This window comes from Pelobates fuscus, chromosome 9 (assembly GCF_036172605.1).
Source record: "Pelobates fuscus isolate aPelFus1 chromosome 9, aPelFus1.pri, whole genome shotgun sequence".
Taxonomy (NCBI): Eukaryota; Metazoa; Chordata; class Amphibia; order Anura; family Pelobatidae; genus Pelobates; species Pelobates fuscus.
In genome coordinates this window covers 9,357,168-9,375,595 of record NC_086325.1, presented here as the reverse complement: position 1 = coordinate 9,375,595, position 18,428 = coordinate 9,357,168, and the positions used below count along the sequence as shown (strand labels likewise).

The 18,428-nt window shown below is 41.4% G+C and overlaps 1 protein-coding gene across 1 annotated transcript in view; it reads left to right on the top strand.

Moving 5' to 3' along the window:
- Positions 1-17,454, top strand: part of LOC134572260 (uncharacterized) — a 55,877-nt gene extending 38,423 nt beyond the window's left edge. Inside the window, exons 3-6 of the mRNA XM_063431114.1 lie at positions 3,545-3,675; positions 9,858-9,984; positions 10,291-10,398; positions 16,532-17,454. Coding sequence (XP_063287184.1) covers positions 3,545-3,675; positions 9,858-9,984; positions 10,291-10,398; positions 16,532-16,669 — 504 coding nt within the window. The 3' untranslated portion in view covers positions 16,670-17,454. The remainder of the gene's footprint in view (positions 1-3,544; positions 3,676-9,857; positions 9,985-10,290; positions 10,399-16,531) is intronic.
- Positions 17,455-18,428: the final 974 nt, after the last annotated feature.

The window sequence follows — 18,428 nt, the reverse complement described above, 5'->3', positions numbered from 1 at the left end:
TACAGTCGGTTATAGCCAGACTTGGTACAGTGAGCGCTATAGACAGTATAGCCAGTTATAGCCAGACTTGGTACAGTGAGCGCTATAGACGGTACAGCCGGTTATAGCCAGACTTGGTACAGTGAGCGCTATAGACGGTACAGCCGGTTATAGCCAGACTTGGTACAGTGAGCGCTATAGACGGTATAGCCGGTTATAGCCAGACTTGGTACAGTGAGCGATATAGACAGTACAGCCGGTTATAGCCAGACTTGGTACAGTAAGCGCTATAGACAGTACAGTCGGTTATAGCCAGACTTGGTACAGTGAGCGCTATAGACAGTACAGTCGGTTATAGTCAGACTTGGTACAGTAAGCGCTATAGACAGTACAGTCGGTTATAGTCAGACTTGGTACATTGAGCGCTATAGACAGTACAGTCGGTTATAGCCAGACTTGGTACAGTGAGTGCTATAGACAGTACAGCCGGTTATAGCCAGACTTGGTACAGTGAGCGCTATAGACAGTACAGTCGGTTATAGTCAGACTTGGTACAGTGAGCGCTATAGACAGTACAGCCGGTTATAGCCAGACTTGGTACAGTGAGCGCTATAGACAGTACAGTCGGTTATAGCCAGACTTGGTACATTGAGCGCTATAGACAGTACAGTCGGTTATAGCCAGACTTGGTACAGTGAGCGCTATAGACAGTACAGTCGGTTATAGCCAGACTTGGTACAGTGAGCGCTATAGACAGTACAGTCGGTTATAGTCAGACTTGGTATAGTAAGCGCTATAGACAGTACAGCCGGTTATAGCCAGACTTGGTACAGTGAGCGCTATAGACAGTACAGTCGGTTATAGCCAGACTTGGTACAGTGAGCGCTATAGACAGTACAGTCGGTTATAGTCAGACTTGGTACATTGAGCGCTATAGACAGTACAGTCGGTTATAGTCAGACTTGGTACAGTGAGCGCTATAGACAGTACAGCCGGTTATAGCCAGACTTGGTACAGTGAGCTCTATAGACAGTACAATCGGTTATAGCCAGACTTGGTACAGTGAGCGCTATAGACAGTACAGTCGGTTATAGTCAGACTTGGTACATTGAGCGCTATAGACAGTACAGTCGGTTATAGCCAGACTTGGTACAGTGAGCGCTATAGACAGTACAGCCGGTTATAGCCAGACTTGGTACAGTGAGCGCTATAGACAGTACAGTCGGTTATAGTCAGACTTGGTACAGTGAGCGCTATAGACAGTACAGCCGGTTATAGCCAGACTTGGTACAGTGAGTGCTATAGACAGTACAGTCGGTTATAGTCAGACTTGGTACAGTGAGCGCTATAGACAGTACAGTCGGTTATAGCCAGACTTGGTACAGTGAGCACTATAGACAGTGCAGCCGGTTATAGCCAGACTTGGTACAGTGAGCGCTATAGACAGTGCAGCCGGTTATAGTCAGACTTGGTACAGTGAGCGCTATAGACAGTATAGTCGGTTATAGCCAGACTTGGTACAGTGAGCGCTATAGACAGTGCAGCCAGTTATAGCCAGACTTGGTACAGTGAGCGCTATAGACAGTACAGTCGGTTATAGCCAGACTTGGTACAGTGAGCGCTATAGACAGTACAGCCGGTTATAGCCAGACTTGGTACAGTAAGCGCTATAGACAGTACAGCCGGTTATAGCCAGACTTGGTACAGTAAGCGCTATAGACAGTACAGTCGGTTATAGTCAGACTTGGTACATTGAGCGCTATAGACAGTACAGTCGGTTATAGCCAGACTTGGTACAGTGAGCGCTATAGACAGTACAGTCGGTTATAGTCAGACTTGGTACAGTAAGCGCTATAGACAGTACAGTCGGTTATAGCCAGACTTGGTACAGTGAGCGCTATAGACAGTACAGTCGGTTATAGCAAGACTTGGTACAGTGAGCGCTATAGACAGTACAGTCGGTTATAGCCAGACTTGGTACATTGAGCGCTATAGACAGTACAGTCGGTTATAGCCAGACTTGGTACATTGAGCGCTATAGACAGTACAGCCGGTTATAGCAAGACTTGGTACAGTGAGCGCTATAGACAGTACAGTCGGTTATAGCCAGACTTGGTACATTGAGCGCTATAGACAGTACAGTCGGTTATAGCCAGACTTGGTACATTGAGCGCTATAGACAGTACAGCCGGTTATAGTCAGACTTGGTACAGTGAGCGCTATAGACAGTACAGTCGGTTATAGCAAGACTTGGTACAGTGAGCGATATAGACAGTACAGTCGGTTATAGTCAGACTTGGTACAGTGAGCGCTATAGACAGTACAGTCGGTTATAGCAAGACTTGGTACAGTGAGCGCTATAGACAGTACAGTCGGTTATAGCCAGACTTGGTACATTGAGCGCTATAGACAGTACAGTCGGTTATAGTCAGACTTGGTACAGTGAGCGCTATAGACAGTGCAGTCAGTTATAGTCAGACTTGGTACAGTGAGCGCTATAGACAGTGCAGTCGGTTATAGTCAGACTTGGTACAGTGAGCGCTATAGACAGTGCAGTCGGTTATAGCCAGACTTGGTACAGTGAGCGCTATAGACAGTGCAGTCGGTTATAGCCAGACTTGGTACAGTGAGCGCTATAGACAGTGCAGTCAGTTATAGCCAGACTTGGTACAGTGAGCGCTATAGACAGTGCAGTCGGTTATAGCCAGACTTGGTACAGTGAGCGCTATAGACAGTACAGCCGGTTATAGTCAGACTTGGTACAGTGAGCGCTATATACAGTACAGTCGGTTATAGTCAGACTTGGTACAGTGAGCGCTATAGACAGTACAGTCGGTTATAGCAAGACTTGGTACAGTGAGCGCTATAGACAGTGCAGTCGGTTATAGCCAGACTTGGTACAGTGAGCGCTATAGACAGTACAGCCGGTTATAGCCAGACTTGGTACAGTGAGCGCTATAGACAGTGCAGTCGGTTATAGCCAGACTTGGTATAGTGAGCGCTATAGACAGTACAGCCGGTTATAGCAAGACTTGGTACAGTGAGCGCTATAGACAGTACAGCCGGTTATAGCAAGACTTGGTACAGTGAGCGCTATAGACAGTACAGCCGGTTATAGCCAGACTTGGTACAGTGAGCGCTATAGACAGTACAGCCGGTTATAGCAAGACTTGGTACAGTGAGCGCTATAGACAGTACAGTCGGTTATAGCCAGACTTGGTACAGTGAGCGCTATAGACAGTACAGTCGGTTATAGCCAGACTTGGTACAGTGAGCGCTATAGACAGTATAGTCGGTTATAGTCAGACTTGGTACAGTGAGCGCTATAGACAGTACAGCCGGTTATAGCCAGACTTGGTACAGTGAGCGCTATAGACAGTACAGCCGGTTATAGTCAGACTTGGTACAGTGAGCGCTATCTCTAGAATGTCTTATAAAAAAATAAGATTCTTGCAAGTTTCCCACCTTCACTGACCGATGGTTTGACTTATAGAGGCAGCTGAAATGTCGTTTCATGAAACAGATAATAATATTGTTCCCTTCTTTCCATTCCTTGATGTTCCAGGATAGCTTGGGACGGGTCTTTGAGGATTGTTTCCCCTCGTATTCACCTCCAGTTATAGAAGACGACATAAAACCTTTGGAACCACCACAGCTAGCGTCAGGAGACCAGACCACGAGCCCCTCGCATTCACAGTAAGTATGATAGCAAAACAACGCAGTGTATGGAGCTACAGAGAATATCAGCGCTTTCAAAATATCACATTATTGTAAAGATAAATATTAATCCAACCAAAAAACTGTATTTTCATAAAACACTGACGTAAATTCATAATTTTCTTCTGAAATACCGCAGGTGCAAAGCCGGGTCTCCATAATTTATTCTCTGAGCGTTCATTGGTTGTAACGTATAACGCCCCAGTTATCAGCCCTGTCCCCACAATAGGTGGTTACTGTAACCGCACTGCGTAACAAAATGAATGAAGGTATTTACAGAATTGTATTATGTTTATGAATACGAGTAATTTATCTAATGTTACAACTGAACAAAGGGTTCAATGATTCATTTAAAAGGTTTAGAATCACAAGCAATATTGAAAGGAAGGGCAGACAGAAAACGTGTATTGAAAGGAAGCCTTTGGTCTAATATAACAGATAAGTAAATAAAAATATCTGCACGTTTCCTTCTCCATCAACAAAAAAATAAAAAAATTATATTTAATTAACCAACAAAATAGGAAATGGAAATGCTGGTGAAGATAACAGAATATATTTAGTATGAGAGAACTCCATTCCATTCAGCCTCTTGTTGGTTTGCATATTGTGAATAAATTAGTTTATTTTCATGATCCGTTGGCGACTTTGCGGTGATAATCTGATTTACACGGTCAGGGCGGGAACTGTGACATTCCGGATACGTTCGGTGCACTTTGTATATGGCTACATTGATACTTTCTCATTATTATGTTTATATTTCCCACCTTTTGAGAAGTACGTCATGGCCAACTGTTCGAGTTCCCTTCTGGAACAGCAAATTGTAACTCTTTCTCATTACGCCTTGATCCGTTACAGATATTATGCTCCTTAGTTTATGCTTTGTATCTATAGGTGATACTCGAAAAATTAGAATATCGTGCAAAAGTTCATTTATTTCAGTAATGCAACGTAAAATGGGAAACTAATATGAGATAGACGCATTACATGCAAAGCAAGATAGTTCAAGCCGTGATTTGTCAGAAGTGCAATGATTATGGCTTACAGCTCATGAAAACCCCAAATCCACAATCTCAGTAAATTAGAATATTGTGAAAAGGTGCAATATTCTAGGCTCACAGTGTCCAACTCTAATCAGCTAAGTAAGCCATAACACCTGCAAAGGGTTTCTGAGCCTTTAAATGGTCTCTCAGTCAGGTTCAGTAGGAATCACAATCATGGGAAGACTGCTGACCTGACAGTTGTGCAGAAAACCATCATTGACACCCTCCATAAGGAGGGAAAGCCTCAAAAGGTAATTGCGAAGGAAGTTGGATGTTCCCAAAGTGCTGTATCAAAGCACATTAATAGAAAGTTGTGTGGAAGAAAAAGGTGCACAAGCAGCAGGGATGACCGCAGTCTGGAGAGGATTGTCAGGAAAAGGCCATTCAAAAGCGTTGGGGACTTTCACAAGGAGTGGACTGAGGCTGGAGTCAGTGCATCAAGAGCCACCACACACATACGTATCCTGGACATGGGCTTCAGATGTCGTATTCCTCTTGTCAAGCCGCTCCTGAACAACAAACAACATCAGAAGCGTCTTACCTGGGCTAAAGAAAAACAGGCCTGGTCTGTTGCTCAGTGGTCCAAAGTCCTATTTTCTGATGAGAGCAACTGCATCTCATTTTGAAACCAAGGACCCAGATTCTGGAGGAAGAATGGAGAGGCACACACTGCAAGATGCTTGAAGTCCAGTGTGACGTTTCCAAAGTCTGTGTTGATTTGGGGTGCCATGTCATCTGCTGGTGTTGGTCCACTCCATTGTGCTTCATTAAGTCCAGGGTCAAAGCAGCCGTCTACCAGGAGATTTTGGAGCACTTCATGCTTCCTTCCGCTGACTTCATTTTCCAGCAGGACTTGGCACCTGCCCGCACTGCCAAAAGCACCAAAGCCTGGTTCAATGACCGTGGGGTTACTGTGCTTGATTGGCTAGCAAACTCGCCTGACCTGAACCCCATAGAGAATCTGTGGGGCATTGCCAAGAGAAAGATGAGACCAAACAATGCAGAAGAGCTGAAGGCCGCTATTGAAGCATCCTGGTCTTCCATAACACCTCAGCAGTGCCACAGGCTGATAGCTTCCATGCCACGCCGCATTGAGGCAGTAATTGCTGCAAAAGGGCCCAAACCAAGTACTGAGTCCATATGCATGCTTATACTTTTCATAGATCCGATATTGTTCTATGTACACTCCTTGTTTTATTGATTGCATGTAATATTCTGATTTACTAAGATTGTGGATTTGGGGTTTTCATGAGCTGTAAGCCATAATCGTCGCATTTATGACAAATCACGGCTTGAACTATCTTGCTTTGCATGTAATGTGTCTATCTCATATATTAGTTTCCCCTTTTACATTGAATTACTGAAATAAATGAACTTTTGCACGCTATTCTAATTTTTCGAGTATCACCTGTACATTATGGTTAAAAATATTCAGTATGTAAGTATATTCTTTTACTTATGGTAAAATTCGCTTTTAATAATTCCAGATTTGTTCCAAACTGACATTTAAACATTAGCAACATTCGTGTGGACATTCGTGTGTACGTTTGTGTGGGCATTCGTGTGTATTTCTGTAATTCATTAGCAATAGGATTATTTGGTCATATTTAGGCATTTATTCATTTTGACCTAAAATGCTTTTTTGAGTCAAACAAAATGTTCTGCTTTATGTGGTACCGTGACGCTGTCCTGTGGAGTTTTTATTAAATTTTTGGGATGGTATTTTCTGACAATCCACTCATTCTTAGCATGTTGTATGTTACCCAATATATGTCAATGATCGGGCCGGAAAAATCAAAGTCTGATTCTATGGAATCAGATTTTCTAGTTTAACTGCTTTGGCTTTGACGTTCACTTTGAATTTACCTGCATTATCACTGTAGTACACAGCTAGGTATATATTCTTTAATATCCTATTTTCAGCCTTCAGACATGCCCTGAAGGTTTTTCTCCATTTGGTCTGTCCCAGGGTGCCTGAAGTACACTGGATGGTTTTAGGTTTCTGAGATAAAATCGGCTTTTTGAAAAGTCCCATAGCAAATTATTATAGCATCCCGATCGGCTGTTCAGGTCTGTCTGGGCAGCGCTAACATTCAGTAATTGCAAATCCTGGGAGTCTATTGCAGATACAGTAACTTTTAATGTGATTATCTTATTTACATTTTATTATTTGGGAAGTGCAGTATTTAGACAACTGAAATATTTACAGAAATAATACATAATTATCAGCCTAGCGCAGGGATAGGCAACCTTCGGCACTCCAGATGTTGTGGACTACATCCCCCATAATGCTCTTACACCCATAATGCTGGCAAAGCATCATGGGAGGTGTAGTCCAAAACATCTAGAGTGCCGAAGGTTGCCTATGCCTGGCCTAGCGTATCCCACTGACGCTGCACGCATAAACAACCTAAAAATAAAGTGTTTCCCAAACCGAGCTAAATATATATTGTATTCCTGGGCTGACAATAACCTGCAGACGGTTTCTTATCTGTCATCAAAACAACTTCACATTCATAAAGAAATAAAAAAAAAAAAAATTTAATTTTTTTTTTTTTACTGCCCACTCGTATACTAGGGATTAACTATCAGCTGTAGCATCTTCTGTCTCAGCTGTTGTGAGCTTGATAAAGCATAAATATAAAATATATTAAATGTACATATACTGGGGTGTTTTTTTTCCTGAACTGTAGAGCCAGATCTCTTTCCAACCCCCCACTATGTTCCGGAGTCTGGTTGTGACATACAGTCACTGCATTCCATCTGCCCTTTCTCTGCCCTGCCTGCCCGCACATGCCCAGCACCCAGAAGCGATGACGATTGTACTGGGCATGCGCTACGTTGGGCGAAGGGAATCAAGAAGGAAATTTCAATAGATCGGAGGCGAGGGACGCGATAGCAGGTATGTATTCTGGGAAAATAGGACTTGACAAAGAAAGTGGAGCTTTGTTTTAAGCGCAACAGTTTGTCAAGATTTATCAAGAGGCGAAAAAATACATAAGACAAAGTGGTCCCTACCTTACTTTCTGTATTTTACAAGAAAAATATCCCAAAAGAAAAGTAACCGACTCACAGAGAGGAAGAGAAGGTGAATTGATAAGGTATGTTTGGGGTTACAGTGCCGCGCTAATTCCTTTGATTACTGAATGCACCCTGCCGCGTGACGTCTATTTGCAAATGGTTTTACTTTCCACTACCTGGTGCCCTGGGTAGATTTGAGTAGCCCAACCAGTAACACCGACCTATGGCTGCCCGCACTTATTCCAGATGATTGACAGGCACATGATCACCCGCTCCAAATATTTCAGGGCATTCCATGGATCAAAGAACTTGGGTACTGCAGCCTATGCCCCAGGTAGGGGCCCCAAAAGTGTTGCCTCATAGGACCCTGTGAGATCATAATTCAAGTCAACTGATGCCTCTGCAAACACATGCATTCCCCTAAGCATTTATTTCGAAGCATTTATCGCAATTTCATGTCAGCCTTTTCCTGACATTTCTTGGTCTGATCACTAATAAAGAGTAGCGCGCATGCAAAAAATAGGCATGATCTATTTGTTTCGTTTTTTTCGACTTTGTTTATTTCAAATGGTATTGTTCGTGGTGTGTAAGAATGATTCCCGGGGTCTGGTGTAAATTCCCGCTAACCCAGTTGAGTTTTTCAGTTGATATTCTGGATTAGGTATATCTATTTTTGATCCATTGTATCCAAGCACTTGATTTGTTACCCTCCATCTCTCCAACACAAGCACTCGCTGACAGACAGCAGTTCCAGCACTCCCTTTATATCCTTTCCAATCCGTGACGTGCCCCCTTTAGGTCAGATATTAACAGCTACGTTTTCTCATTTAACAGAGTATGACCCCAATGAACATCCCCACCAATAGACTTTATAAACCCCGTGTAATAGACATGATTCCTGCTCTCATCAATTATCATTCCCCCAGCTGTAGTTTGCAAATTTACTCCAGTTTTTAAACAAGTTGATGGATTCCACTACCCCAGAATTAAAACTTTTTTTTGTCTCAGAAAAACGTGAGACATATCGGAGGGTATCCATCATAGCAAGTATAGTAATGATACAAGAGTTGCATAAAAAACAAAGTGCAAAATATCAGACATCAGAGAAGGTTATGTATATATCGCATGTGGTACAAGTGTTTTAGTAGCTACTGCTAGACATAGTTCAGGTTGCATCAGGTAGAGGAGCTATCCCGGGTGTAGATTGCTGATAGTATTATTACATAATCACTTCTCCTACTATAAAAATAGTGAAAGCTCATTTTTATCTTTGAGCTTCTCTGAGAGAACGCCTGCTCTCACCTCTTCCTGAGCTAGTCCCATAGATGGATCCATTCTGTCACTCTTGGTTCATGTGAATCGGTTTTCCCTAAACGATGGCATGGATGAGATTTGTCTGGATCAAAACATGGACAATCCCAATTTGCCTGAAATATTTTTTTCAGACAAGTCTAAATTTTATCCCATGCTCAAATCTAGCATTCAACTAAACAAAGAAAATTCTGTGAAATCCTTTCTTGTTCATCATCACCCTATCACCCTAATAATCCAGGTCTATGGTATCCATCTATCTATCCATCTATCCATTATCTATCTAACTTTCTATCTACCAATCTAATCTACCTATCTAATTATCTACCTATCATCTATCTATATATATCTAATTATCAATATCTCTATTTATATATCTATCTATAATATATCAAATTATCTGTCTATCTAATTATTTACCTATCATCTATCTATCTATCTATCTATCTATCTATCTGTCTATAGCATATACATGTACTCAAATATCTTATGTATAGTAATACATTTAATAAACAACATTTTACTGAAATCTAATTTTTGGTCCATACGTATGGCTTGAATATATAGAATGATGTGAATATGTTAATTTTCATTTATAGTAGAAGTGTAGCTGAGCTGGAGAATGTTTCCATTTCACAAAATATTACATTTCCAGCAATTCGCTTTAGTAAATAAACCAATCAAAACAATTGTAAAATAAATCAGATATTTGGTCTGATCATAGTAGGACAGGTTGGCAATAAATGTACGGCCTCATTTTTTGATGCTCTGTTGATTATCATTGTGCAGGTCAGCGACGTGCCTCTGGGGGGCAGTGTGTGACCGACGGACACATCCCAATCGTCAGTGTAAATGGGAAGGATCCAAACTTCACAATTCCTACCTCTCATCTCTTCACATCGACCCTAACGATAAGGTGACCGTGGGAAATGAGATCACTGCTTGGTGGCAATGAAAAGGAAATGGGTGCACATCAATTGGAGGGAGGTGTGGAGATCAGTTAAAAGGATTGCAATAAAAAACAAATATATAAAGTTTGGAGAAAGCGTACATTTTAGCAAAACCTTTAGGGTTTATCTAATAAACAACTGACTTTGAAATGTTCTTCTAAGGGGACAGCAATGGTTTTGGTGTCGATCCAAGAGTGGACTCTATGATCAGACTAGAAGTACGAAGAAACATGAAATGGTTATACTATGATTCATGTATCATATTTTTACAGCTTCCTGCTCACAAGACTAAGTTCCCTGTCACATCTCCAGCACTCAGAGAGAAACAGCCACCCCACAAACTGAGCATGGGGAAGGAAGCCGAGCTAAAGCTAATGAAGGTGAGTATTTATTCAATGTACATCTGTGGGTCACCAATAAAACAATAACAGCACATAATATATCCCCGGTAAGATCTCACCTAGAGTATTGTGTTCAGTTCTATAGAGCAGATCCCAGGAGGATATAGAGAGGTAGTGATAGTACTTTATAGATCCCTGGTAAGATCTTACCTAGAGTATTGTGTGCAGTTCTATAGAGCAGATCCCAGGAGGACATAGAGAGATAGTGATAGTACTTTATAGATCCCTGGTAAGATCTCACCTAGAGTATTGTGTTCAGTTCTATAGAGCAGATCCCAGGAGGATATAGAGAGGTAGTGATAGTACTTTATAGATCCCCGGTAAGATCTCACCCAGAGTATTGTGTGCAGTTCTATAGAGTAGATCCCAGGAGGACATAGAGAGATAGTGATAGTACTTTATAGATCCCTGGTAAGATCTCACCTAGAGTATTGTGTTCAGTTCTATAGAGCAGATCCCAGGAGGATATAGAGAGGTAGTGATAGTACTTTATAGATCCCCGGTAAGATCTCACCTAGAGTATTGTGCTCAGTTCTATAGAGTAGATCCCAGGAGGATATAGAGAGGTAGTGATAGTACTTTATAGATCCCCGGTAAGATCTCACCTAGAGTATTGTGCTCAGTTCTATAGAGTAGATCCCAGGAGGACATAGAGAGGTAGTGATAGTACTTTATAGATCCCCGGTAAGATCTCACCTAGAGTATTGTGTTCAGTTCTATAGAGCAGATCCCAGGAGGACATAGAGAGGTAGTGATAGTACTTTATAGATCCCTGGTAAGATCTCACCCAGAGTATTGTGTGCAGTTCTATAGAGTAGATCCCAGGAGGACATAGAGAGGTAGTGATAGTACTTTATAGATCCCTGGTAAGATCTCACCTAGAGTATTGTGTTCAGTTCTATAGAGCAGATCCCAGGAGGATATAGAGAGGTAGTGATAGTACTTTATAGATCCCCGGTAAGATCTCACCTAGAGTATTGTGTTCAGTTCTATAGAGTAGATCCCAGGAGGACATAGAGAGGTAGTGATAGTACTTTATAGATCCCCGGTAAGATCTCACCTAGAGTATTGTGTTCAGTTCTATAGAGTAGATCCCAGGAGGACATAGAGAGGTAGTGATAGTACTTTATAGATCCCTGGTAAGATCTCACCTAGAGTATTGTGTGCAGTTCTATAGAGCAGATCCCAGGAGGACATATAGAGGTAGTGATAGTACTTTATAGATCCCCGGTAAGATCCCACCAAGAGTATTGTGTTCAGTTCTATAGAGCAGATCCCAGGAGGACATAGAGAGATAGTGATAGTACTTTATAGATCCCTGGTAAGATCTCACCTAGAGTATTGTGTTCAGTTCTATAGAGCAGATCCCAGGAGGATATAGAGAGGTAGTGATAGTACTTTATAGATCCCTGGTAAGATCTTACCTAGAGTATTGTGTGCAGTTCTATAGAGCAGATCCCAGGAGGACATAGAGAGATAGTGATAGTACTTTATAGATCCCTGGTAAGATCTCACCTAGAGTATTGTGTTCAGTTCTATAGAGCAGATCCCAGGAGGATATAGAGAGGTAGTGATAGTACTTTATAGATCCCTGGTAAGATCTCACCTAGAGTATTGTGTTCAGTTCTATAGAGTAGATCCCAAGAGGACATAGAGAGGTAGTGATAGTACTTTATAGATCCCTGGTAAGATCTCACCTAGAGTATTGTGTTCAGTTCTATAGAGCAGATCCCAGGAGGATATAGAGAGGTAGTGATAGTACTTTATAGATCCCTGGTAAGATCTCACCTAGAGTATTGTGTTCAGTTCTATAGAGTAGATCCCAGGAGGACATAGAGAGGTAGTGATAGTACTTTATAGATCCCCGGTAAGATCTCACCTAGAGTATTGTGTTCAGTTCTATAGAGCAGATCCCAGGAGGACATAGAGAGGTAGTGATAGTACTTTATAGATCCCTGGTAAGATCTCACCTAGAGTATTGTGTTCAGGTCTATAGAGCAGATCCCAGGAGGATATAGAGAGGTAGTGATAGTACTTTATAGATCCCTGGTAAGATCTCACCTAGAGTATTGTGTTCAGTTCTATAGAGTAGATCCCAGGAGGACATAGAGAGGTAGTGATAGTACTTTATAGATCCCCGGTAAGATCTCACCTAGAGTATTGTGTTCAGTTCTATAGAGCAGATCCCAGGAGGACATAGAGAGATAGTGATAGTACTTTATAGATCCCTGGTAAGATCTCACCTAGAGTATTGTGTTCAGTTCTATAGAGTAGATCCCAGGAGGATATAGAGAGGTAGTGATAGTACTTTATAGATCCCTGGTAAGATCTCACCTAGAGTATTGTGTTCAGTTCTATAGAGTAGATCCCAGGAGGACATAGAGAGGTAGTGATAGTACTTTATAGATCCCTGGTAAGATCTCACCTAGAGTATAGGTTAAATCTTGCCATAGAAACATAGAATGTGACGGCAGATAAGAACCATTCGGCCCATCTAGTCTGCCCAATATTTCAAAATACTTTCATTAGTCTTATCTTATAGTTAGGATAGCCTTATGCCTATCCCACGCATGCTTAAACTCCTTTACTGTGTTAACCTCTACCACTTCAGCTGGAAGGCTATTCCATGCATCCACTACCCTCTCAGTAAAGTAATACTTCCTGATATTATTTTTAAACCTTTGTCCCTCTAATTTAAGACTATGTCCTCTTGTTGTTGTAGTTTTTCTTCTTTTAAATATACAGGGAGTGCAGAATTATTAGGCAAGTTGTATTTTTGAGGATTAATTTTATTATTGAACAACAACCATGTTCTCAATGAACCCAAAAAACTCATTAATATCAAAGCTGAATATTTTTGGAAGTAGTTTTTAGTTTGTTTTTAGTTATAGCTATTTTAGGGGGATATCTGTGTGTGCAGGTAACTATTACTGTGCATAATTATTAGGCAACTTAACAAAAAACAAATATATACCCATTTCAATTATTTATTTTTACCAGTGAAACCAATATAACATCTCAACATTCACAAATATACATTTCTGACATTCAAAAACAAAACAAAAACAAATCAGTGACCAATATAGCCACCTTTCTTTGCAAGGACACTCAAAAGCCTGCCATCCATGGATTCTGTCAGTGTTTTGATCTGTTCACCATCAACATTGCGTGCAGCAGCAACCACAGCCTCCCAGACACTGTTCAGAGAGGTGTACTGTTTTCCCTCCTTGTAAATCTCACATTTGATGATGGACCACAGGTTCTCAATGGGGTTCAGATCAGGTGAACAAGGAGGCCATGTCATTAGATTTTCTTCTTTTATACCCTTTCTTGCCAGCCACGCTGTGGAGTACTTGGACGCGTGTGATGGAGCATTGTCCTGCATGAAAATCATGTTTTTATTGAAGGATGCAGACTTCTTCCTGTACCACTGCTTGAAGAAGGTGTCTTCCAGAAACTGGCAGTAGGACTGGGAGTTGAGCTTGACTCCATCCTCAACCCGAAAAGGCCCCACAAGCTCATCTTTGACGATACCAGCCCAAACCAGTACTCCACCTCCACCTTGCTGGCGTCTGAGTCGGACTGGAGCTCTCTGCCCTTAACCAATCCAGCCACGGGCCCATCCATCTGGCCCATCAAGACTCACTCTCATTTCATCAGTCCATAAAACCTTAGAAAAATCAGTCTTGAGATACTTCTTGGCCCAGTCTTGACGTTTCAGCTTGTGTGTCTTGTTCAGTGGTGGTCGTCTTTCAGCCTTTCTTACCTTGGCCATGTCTCTGAGTATTGCACACCCTGTGCTTTTGTGCACTCCAGGTATGTTGCAGCTCTGAAATATGGCCAAACTGGTGGCAAGTGGCATCTTGGCAGCTGCACGCTTGACTTTTCTCAGTTCATGGGCAGTTATTTTGCGCCTTGGTTTCTCCACACGCTTCTTGCGACCCTGTTGACTATTTTGAATGAAACGCTTGATTGTTCGATGATCACGCTTCAGAAGCTTTGCAATTTTAAGAGTGCTGCATCCCTCTGCAAGATATCTCACTATTTTTGACTTTTCTGAGCCTGTCAAGTCCTTCTTTTGACCCATTTTGCCAAAGGAAAGGAAGTTGCCTAATAATTATGCACACCTGATATAGGGTGTTGATGTCATTAAACCACACCCCTTCTCATTACAGAGATGCACATCACCTAATATGCTTAATTGGTAGTAGGCTTTCGAGCCTATACAGCTTGTAGTAAGACAACATGCATAAAGAGGATGATGTGGTCAAAATACTAATTTGCCTAATAATTCTGCACTCCCTGTAGTCTCCTCCTTTACTGCGCTGATTCCCTTTATGTATTTAAATGTTTCTATCATATCCCCCCTGTCTCATCTTTCCTCCAAGCTATACATGTTAAGTTCCTTTACCCTTTCATGGTAAGTTTTATCCTGCAAGCCATGAACCAGTTTAGTAGCCCTTCTCTGAACTCTCTCTAAGGTATCAATATCCTTCTGAAGATACGGTCTCTAGTACTGCGTACAAGTCTCACCAGTGTTCTGTACAATGGCATGAGCACGTCCCTCTTTCTACTGCTAATACCTCTCCCTATACAACCAAGCATTCTGCTAGCATTTCCTGCTGCTCTATTACATTGTCTGCCTACCTTTAAGTCATCAGAAATAATCACCCCTAAATCCCTTTCCTCAGATGTTGAGGTTAGGACTCTATCAAATATTCTGTACTCTGCCCTTGGGTTTTTACGTCCGAGATGCATTATCTTGCACTTATCCACATTAAATGTCAGTTGCCACAACTCTGACCATTTTTCTAGTTTACCTAAATCATTTGCCATTTGGCTTATCCCTCCTGGAACATCAATCCTGTTACATATCTTAGTATCATCAGCAAAAAGACATACCTTACCATCAAGACCTTCTGCAATATCACTAATAAAAATATTAAAGAGAATGGGTCCAAGTACAGATCCCTGAGGTACCCCACTGGTGACCAGCCCATGCTTCAAAATATACTCCATTGACTACAACCCTATGTTGCCTGTCACTCAGCCATTGCCTAACCCATTCAACAATATTGGAATCCAAACTTAAAGATTGCAGTTTATTGATCTTGAAATCCATGTGTTTTTAGATGTTCAACAATCCTATCCTTTAACATGGTTTCCATCACTTTCCCCACTACTGAAGTAAGGCTTACTGGCCTATAGTTGCCCGATTCCTCCCTATTACCTTTCTTGTGAATGGGCACAACATTCGCTAACTTCCAATCTTCTGGGACTACTCCTGTTATCAATGATTGGTTAAATAAATCTGTTAATGGTTTTGCTAGTACACCACTAAGTTCTTTTAATAGCTTTTGGTGTATTCCATCAGGTCCCATTGACTTATTTGTCTTAACTTTTGACAGTTGAAATAGAACCTCTTCCTCTGTAAACTCACGTGTAATAAATAACTCATTTATCCTTTTTCTTAACTGAGGTCCCTTTCCTTCATTTTCATCTGTAAATACCGAACAAAAATATTCATTGAGGCAGTCAGCTAGACCTTTATCCTCATCTACATACCTTCCTTCTTTTGTTTTTAATCTAACTAATCCTTGTTTTACTTTTCTTTTCTCATTTATGTATCTAAAAAATGTTTTATCCCCCTTTGTTACTGACTGTGCTATTTTCTCTTCTGTGTGTGCTTTGGAAGCTCTTATAACTTGCTTAGCCTCTTTCTGCCTAATCTTACCAGAGATTTATAAAGTACTATCATTATTTTGCTTGTACCTCAGAGTTATTACTGTACCTTGTCAGGGTCCACTGTTTTCTTGTTCCACCATTATTGGTACAAATGATAGGTGTGTCTTTATATGAGTGTATATGAATGTATTCTTGTTTAGTTTGCAGGAATAATATTTTTTTTTCTCTTTTTTTCTCGTCGTGTCTCTTTCATTATTCTCTCATTTTGAAAATAATTCTACCTACCACCTGTTTCCTTCCATTGTGCTGCTATCCTACCGCTGCCATTTGCAAACTCTCCACCTTTGTTTCAATCACTTTGTCGCTCTTTCTCATCCTGCCCATGGGTTTCTATCCCATGGGTCGCTCTCTCCTGGTGTCTCTCTAGGTGGCCTCGGTATCCGTCCACGTGAGTGGTTTCAGTCCATCTCACCACCTGCAATCTCTGTTCCAGCACTGGACCCAGCCCCAGAGCAAGCCTCGGCTGAAAGTTGCCTACGAGTTCAAGCACAGTCTTATGGCTTAGATCCATTCTGTGTTGGGGTTTAAGCATGGTCTACTGATCTAGATCCATTCTGTGCTGGGGTTTAAAGCAAACCTGGTGGTCAAGATCCATTCTGAGCTGAGGTTTAAGCACAGCCTGGTGGTCTAGGTCCATTCTGAGCTGACATTTAATCACAACCTACTGGTCTAGGTCCATTCCGAGCTAAGGTTTAATCACAGCCTGGTGGTCTAGGTCCATTCTGAGCTGAGATTTAATCACAACCTACTGGTCTAGGTCCATTCCGAGCTAAGGTTTAATCACAGCCTGGTGGTCTAGATCCATTCTGAGCTGAGGTATAAGCACAGCCTGGTGGTCAAGATCCATTCTGAGCTTAGGTTTAATCACAGCCTGGTGGTCTAGGTCCATTCTGAGCTTAGGTTTAATCACAGCCTGGTGGTCTTCTTGATCCATTATGAGCTGTGGTTTAAGTGCAGCTTGTTGGGGTTAATTCTGCTGTTCACCTTCCATTATGAACTGGAGTTTGTCAGTCTGCTGGTATAGATCTGTTCTGTCCTGGGGTTTAAGTATATTTTCTGATCTAGATCATATCTGCACAGGGAAGAATTGCAGCCTGCAATTCTAAATTCCTTCTGAGCTAGGATTTAAGATGTCCATCGGTTTGACCCATTCTTAATTGGTGTTTAAGCTCAGTCTAGATATATTCCCAGCTGAAAATGTAAGTCTACTCATCTAGTCTAGACCCATTCAGAGCTGAGTATAAATACAGCCTGCAATTTTATATCCATCCTGAGTTTGGCTTTGAGCTCAGTCTAGATCCATTCTGAGTTTGGCTTTAAGCTCAGTCTACTGATCTAGATCCATTCTGAGTTTGGCTTTGAGCTCAGTCTAGATCCATTCTGAGTTTGGCTTTGAGCTCAGTCTAGATCCATTCTGAGTTTGGCTTTGAGCTCAGTCTAGATCCATTCTGAGTTTGGCTTTAAGCTCAGTCTACTGGTCTAGATCCATTCTGAGTTTGGCTTTGAGCTCAGTCTAGATCCATTCTGAGTTTGGCTTTAAGCTCAGTCTACTGGTCTAGATCCATTCTGAGTTTGGCTTTGAGCTCAGTCTAGATCCATTCTAAGTTTGGCTTTGAGCTCAGTCTACTGGTCTAGATCCATTCTGAGTTTGGGTTTGACATATTCCAAAGAAACTGAACCAAAATCGTTGGATAACCCTTCTATTAAAATTAGAGCACCGAACATTAATGTGAAAATCCCAAAATGACAGCTTGAAATAATCTTAATTAATTAATGAATCATTAAGGATAAAAGTGTTCATAAGAGACAATACCTTCCAAAAACCTATGCCAGTATTAGGGAAAATCCTTTATTAAGTGCTAGGATAAATAGTGAGGGTATGTCTACTAAATGTCTAATGTAAGGTTAAGCCATTAAGCTATATCACCTCGTTAAAAGGTTAATAGAACAGGGTTTTTACCAGTGACCACCTGTAATGGATAGGAAGTTACTAAACCAAAGACTGGTTTAAATAGTGTATCAAAATTCCTAGATTTTACTAGTAGCATGACGTAAAGTCATGATTTTATTAATGACACGGAGGCGAGTATTATGCTTCTCTTTCTTTTATTTTTCCCTCAGCAGCGAAGAGAGAAATGAGTGAAAAGAGAAAAAATATATCATTAACATATATACATATTCAACATAATCCACAGTGCTACATAGGGAACCTCCCCCTTTCAGTATATAAGGTGTAGCACTCTCTTCCTCTTCCTCTTTCGTCG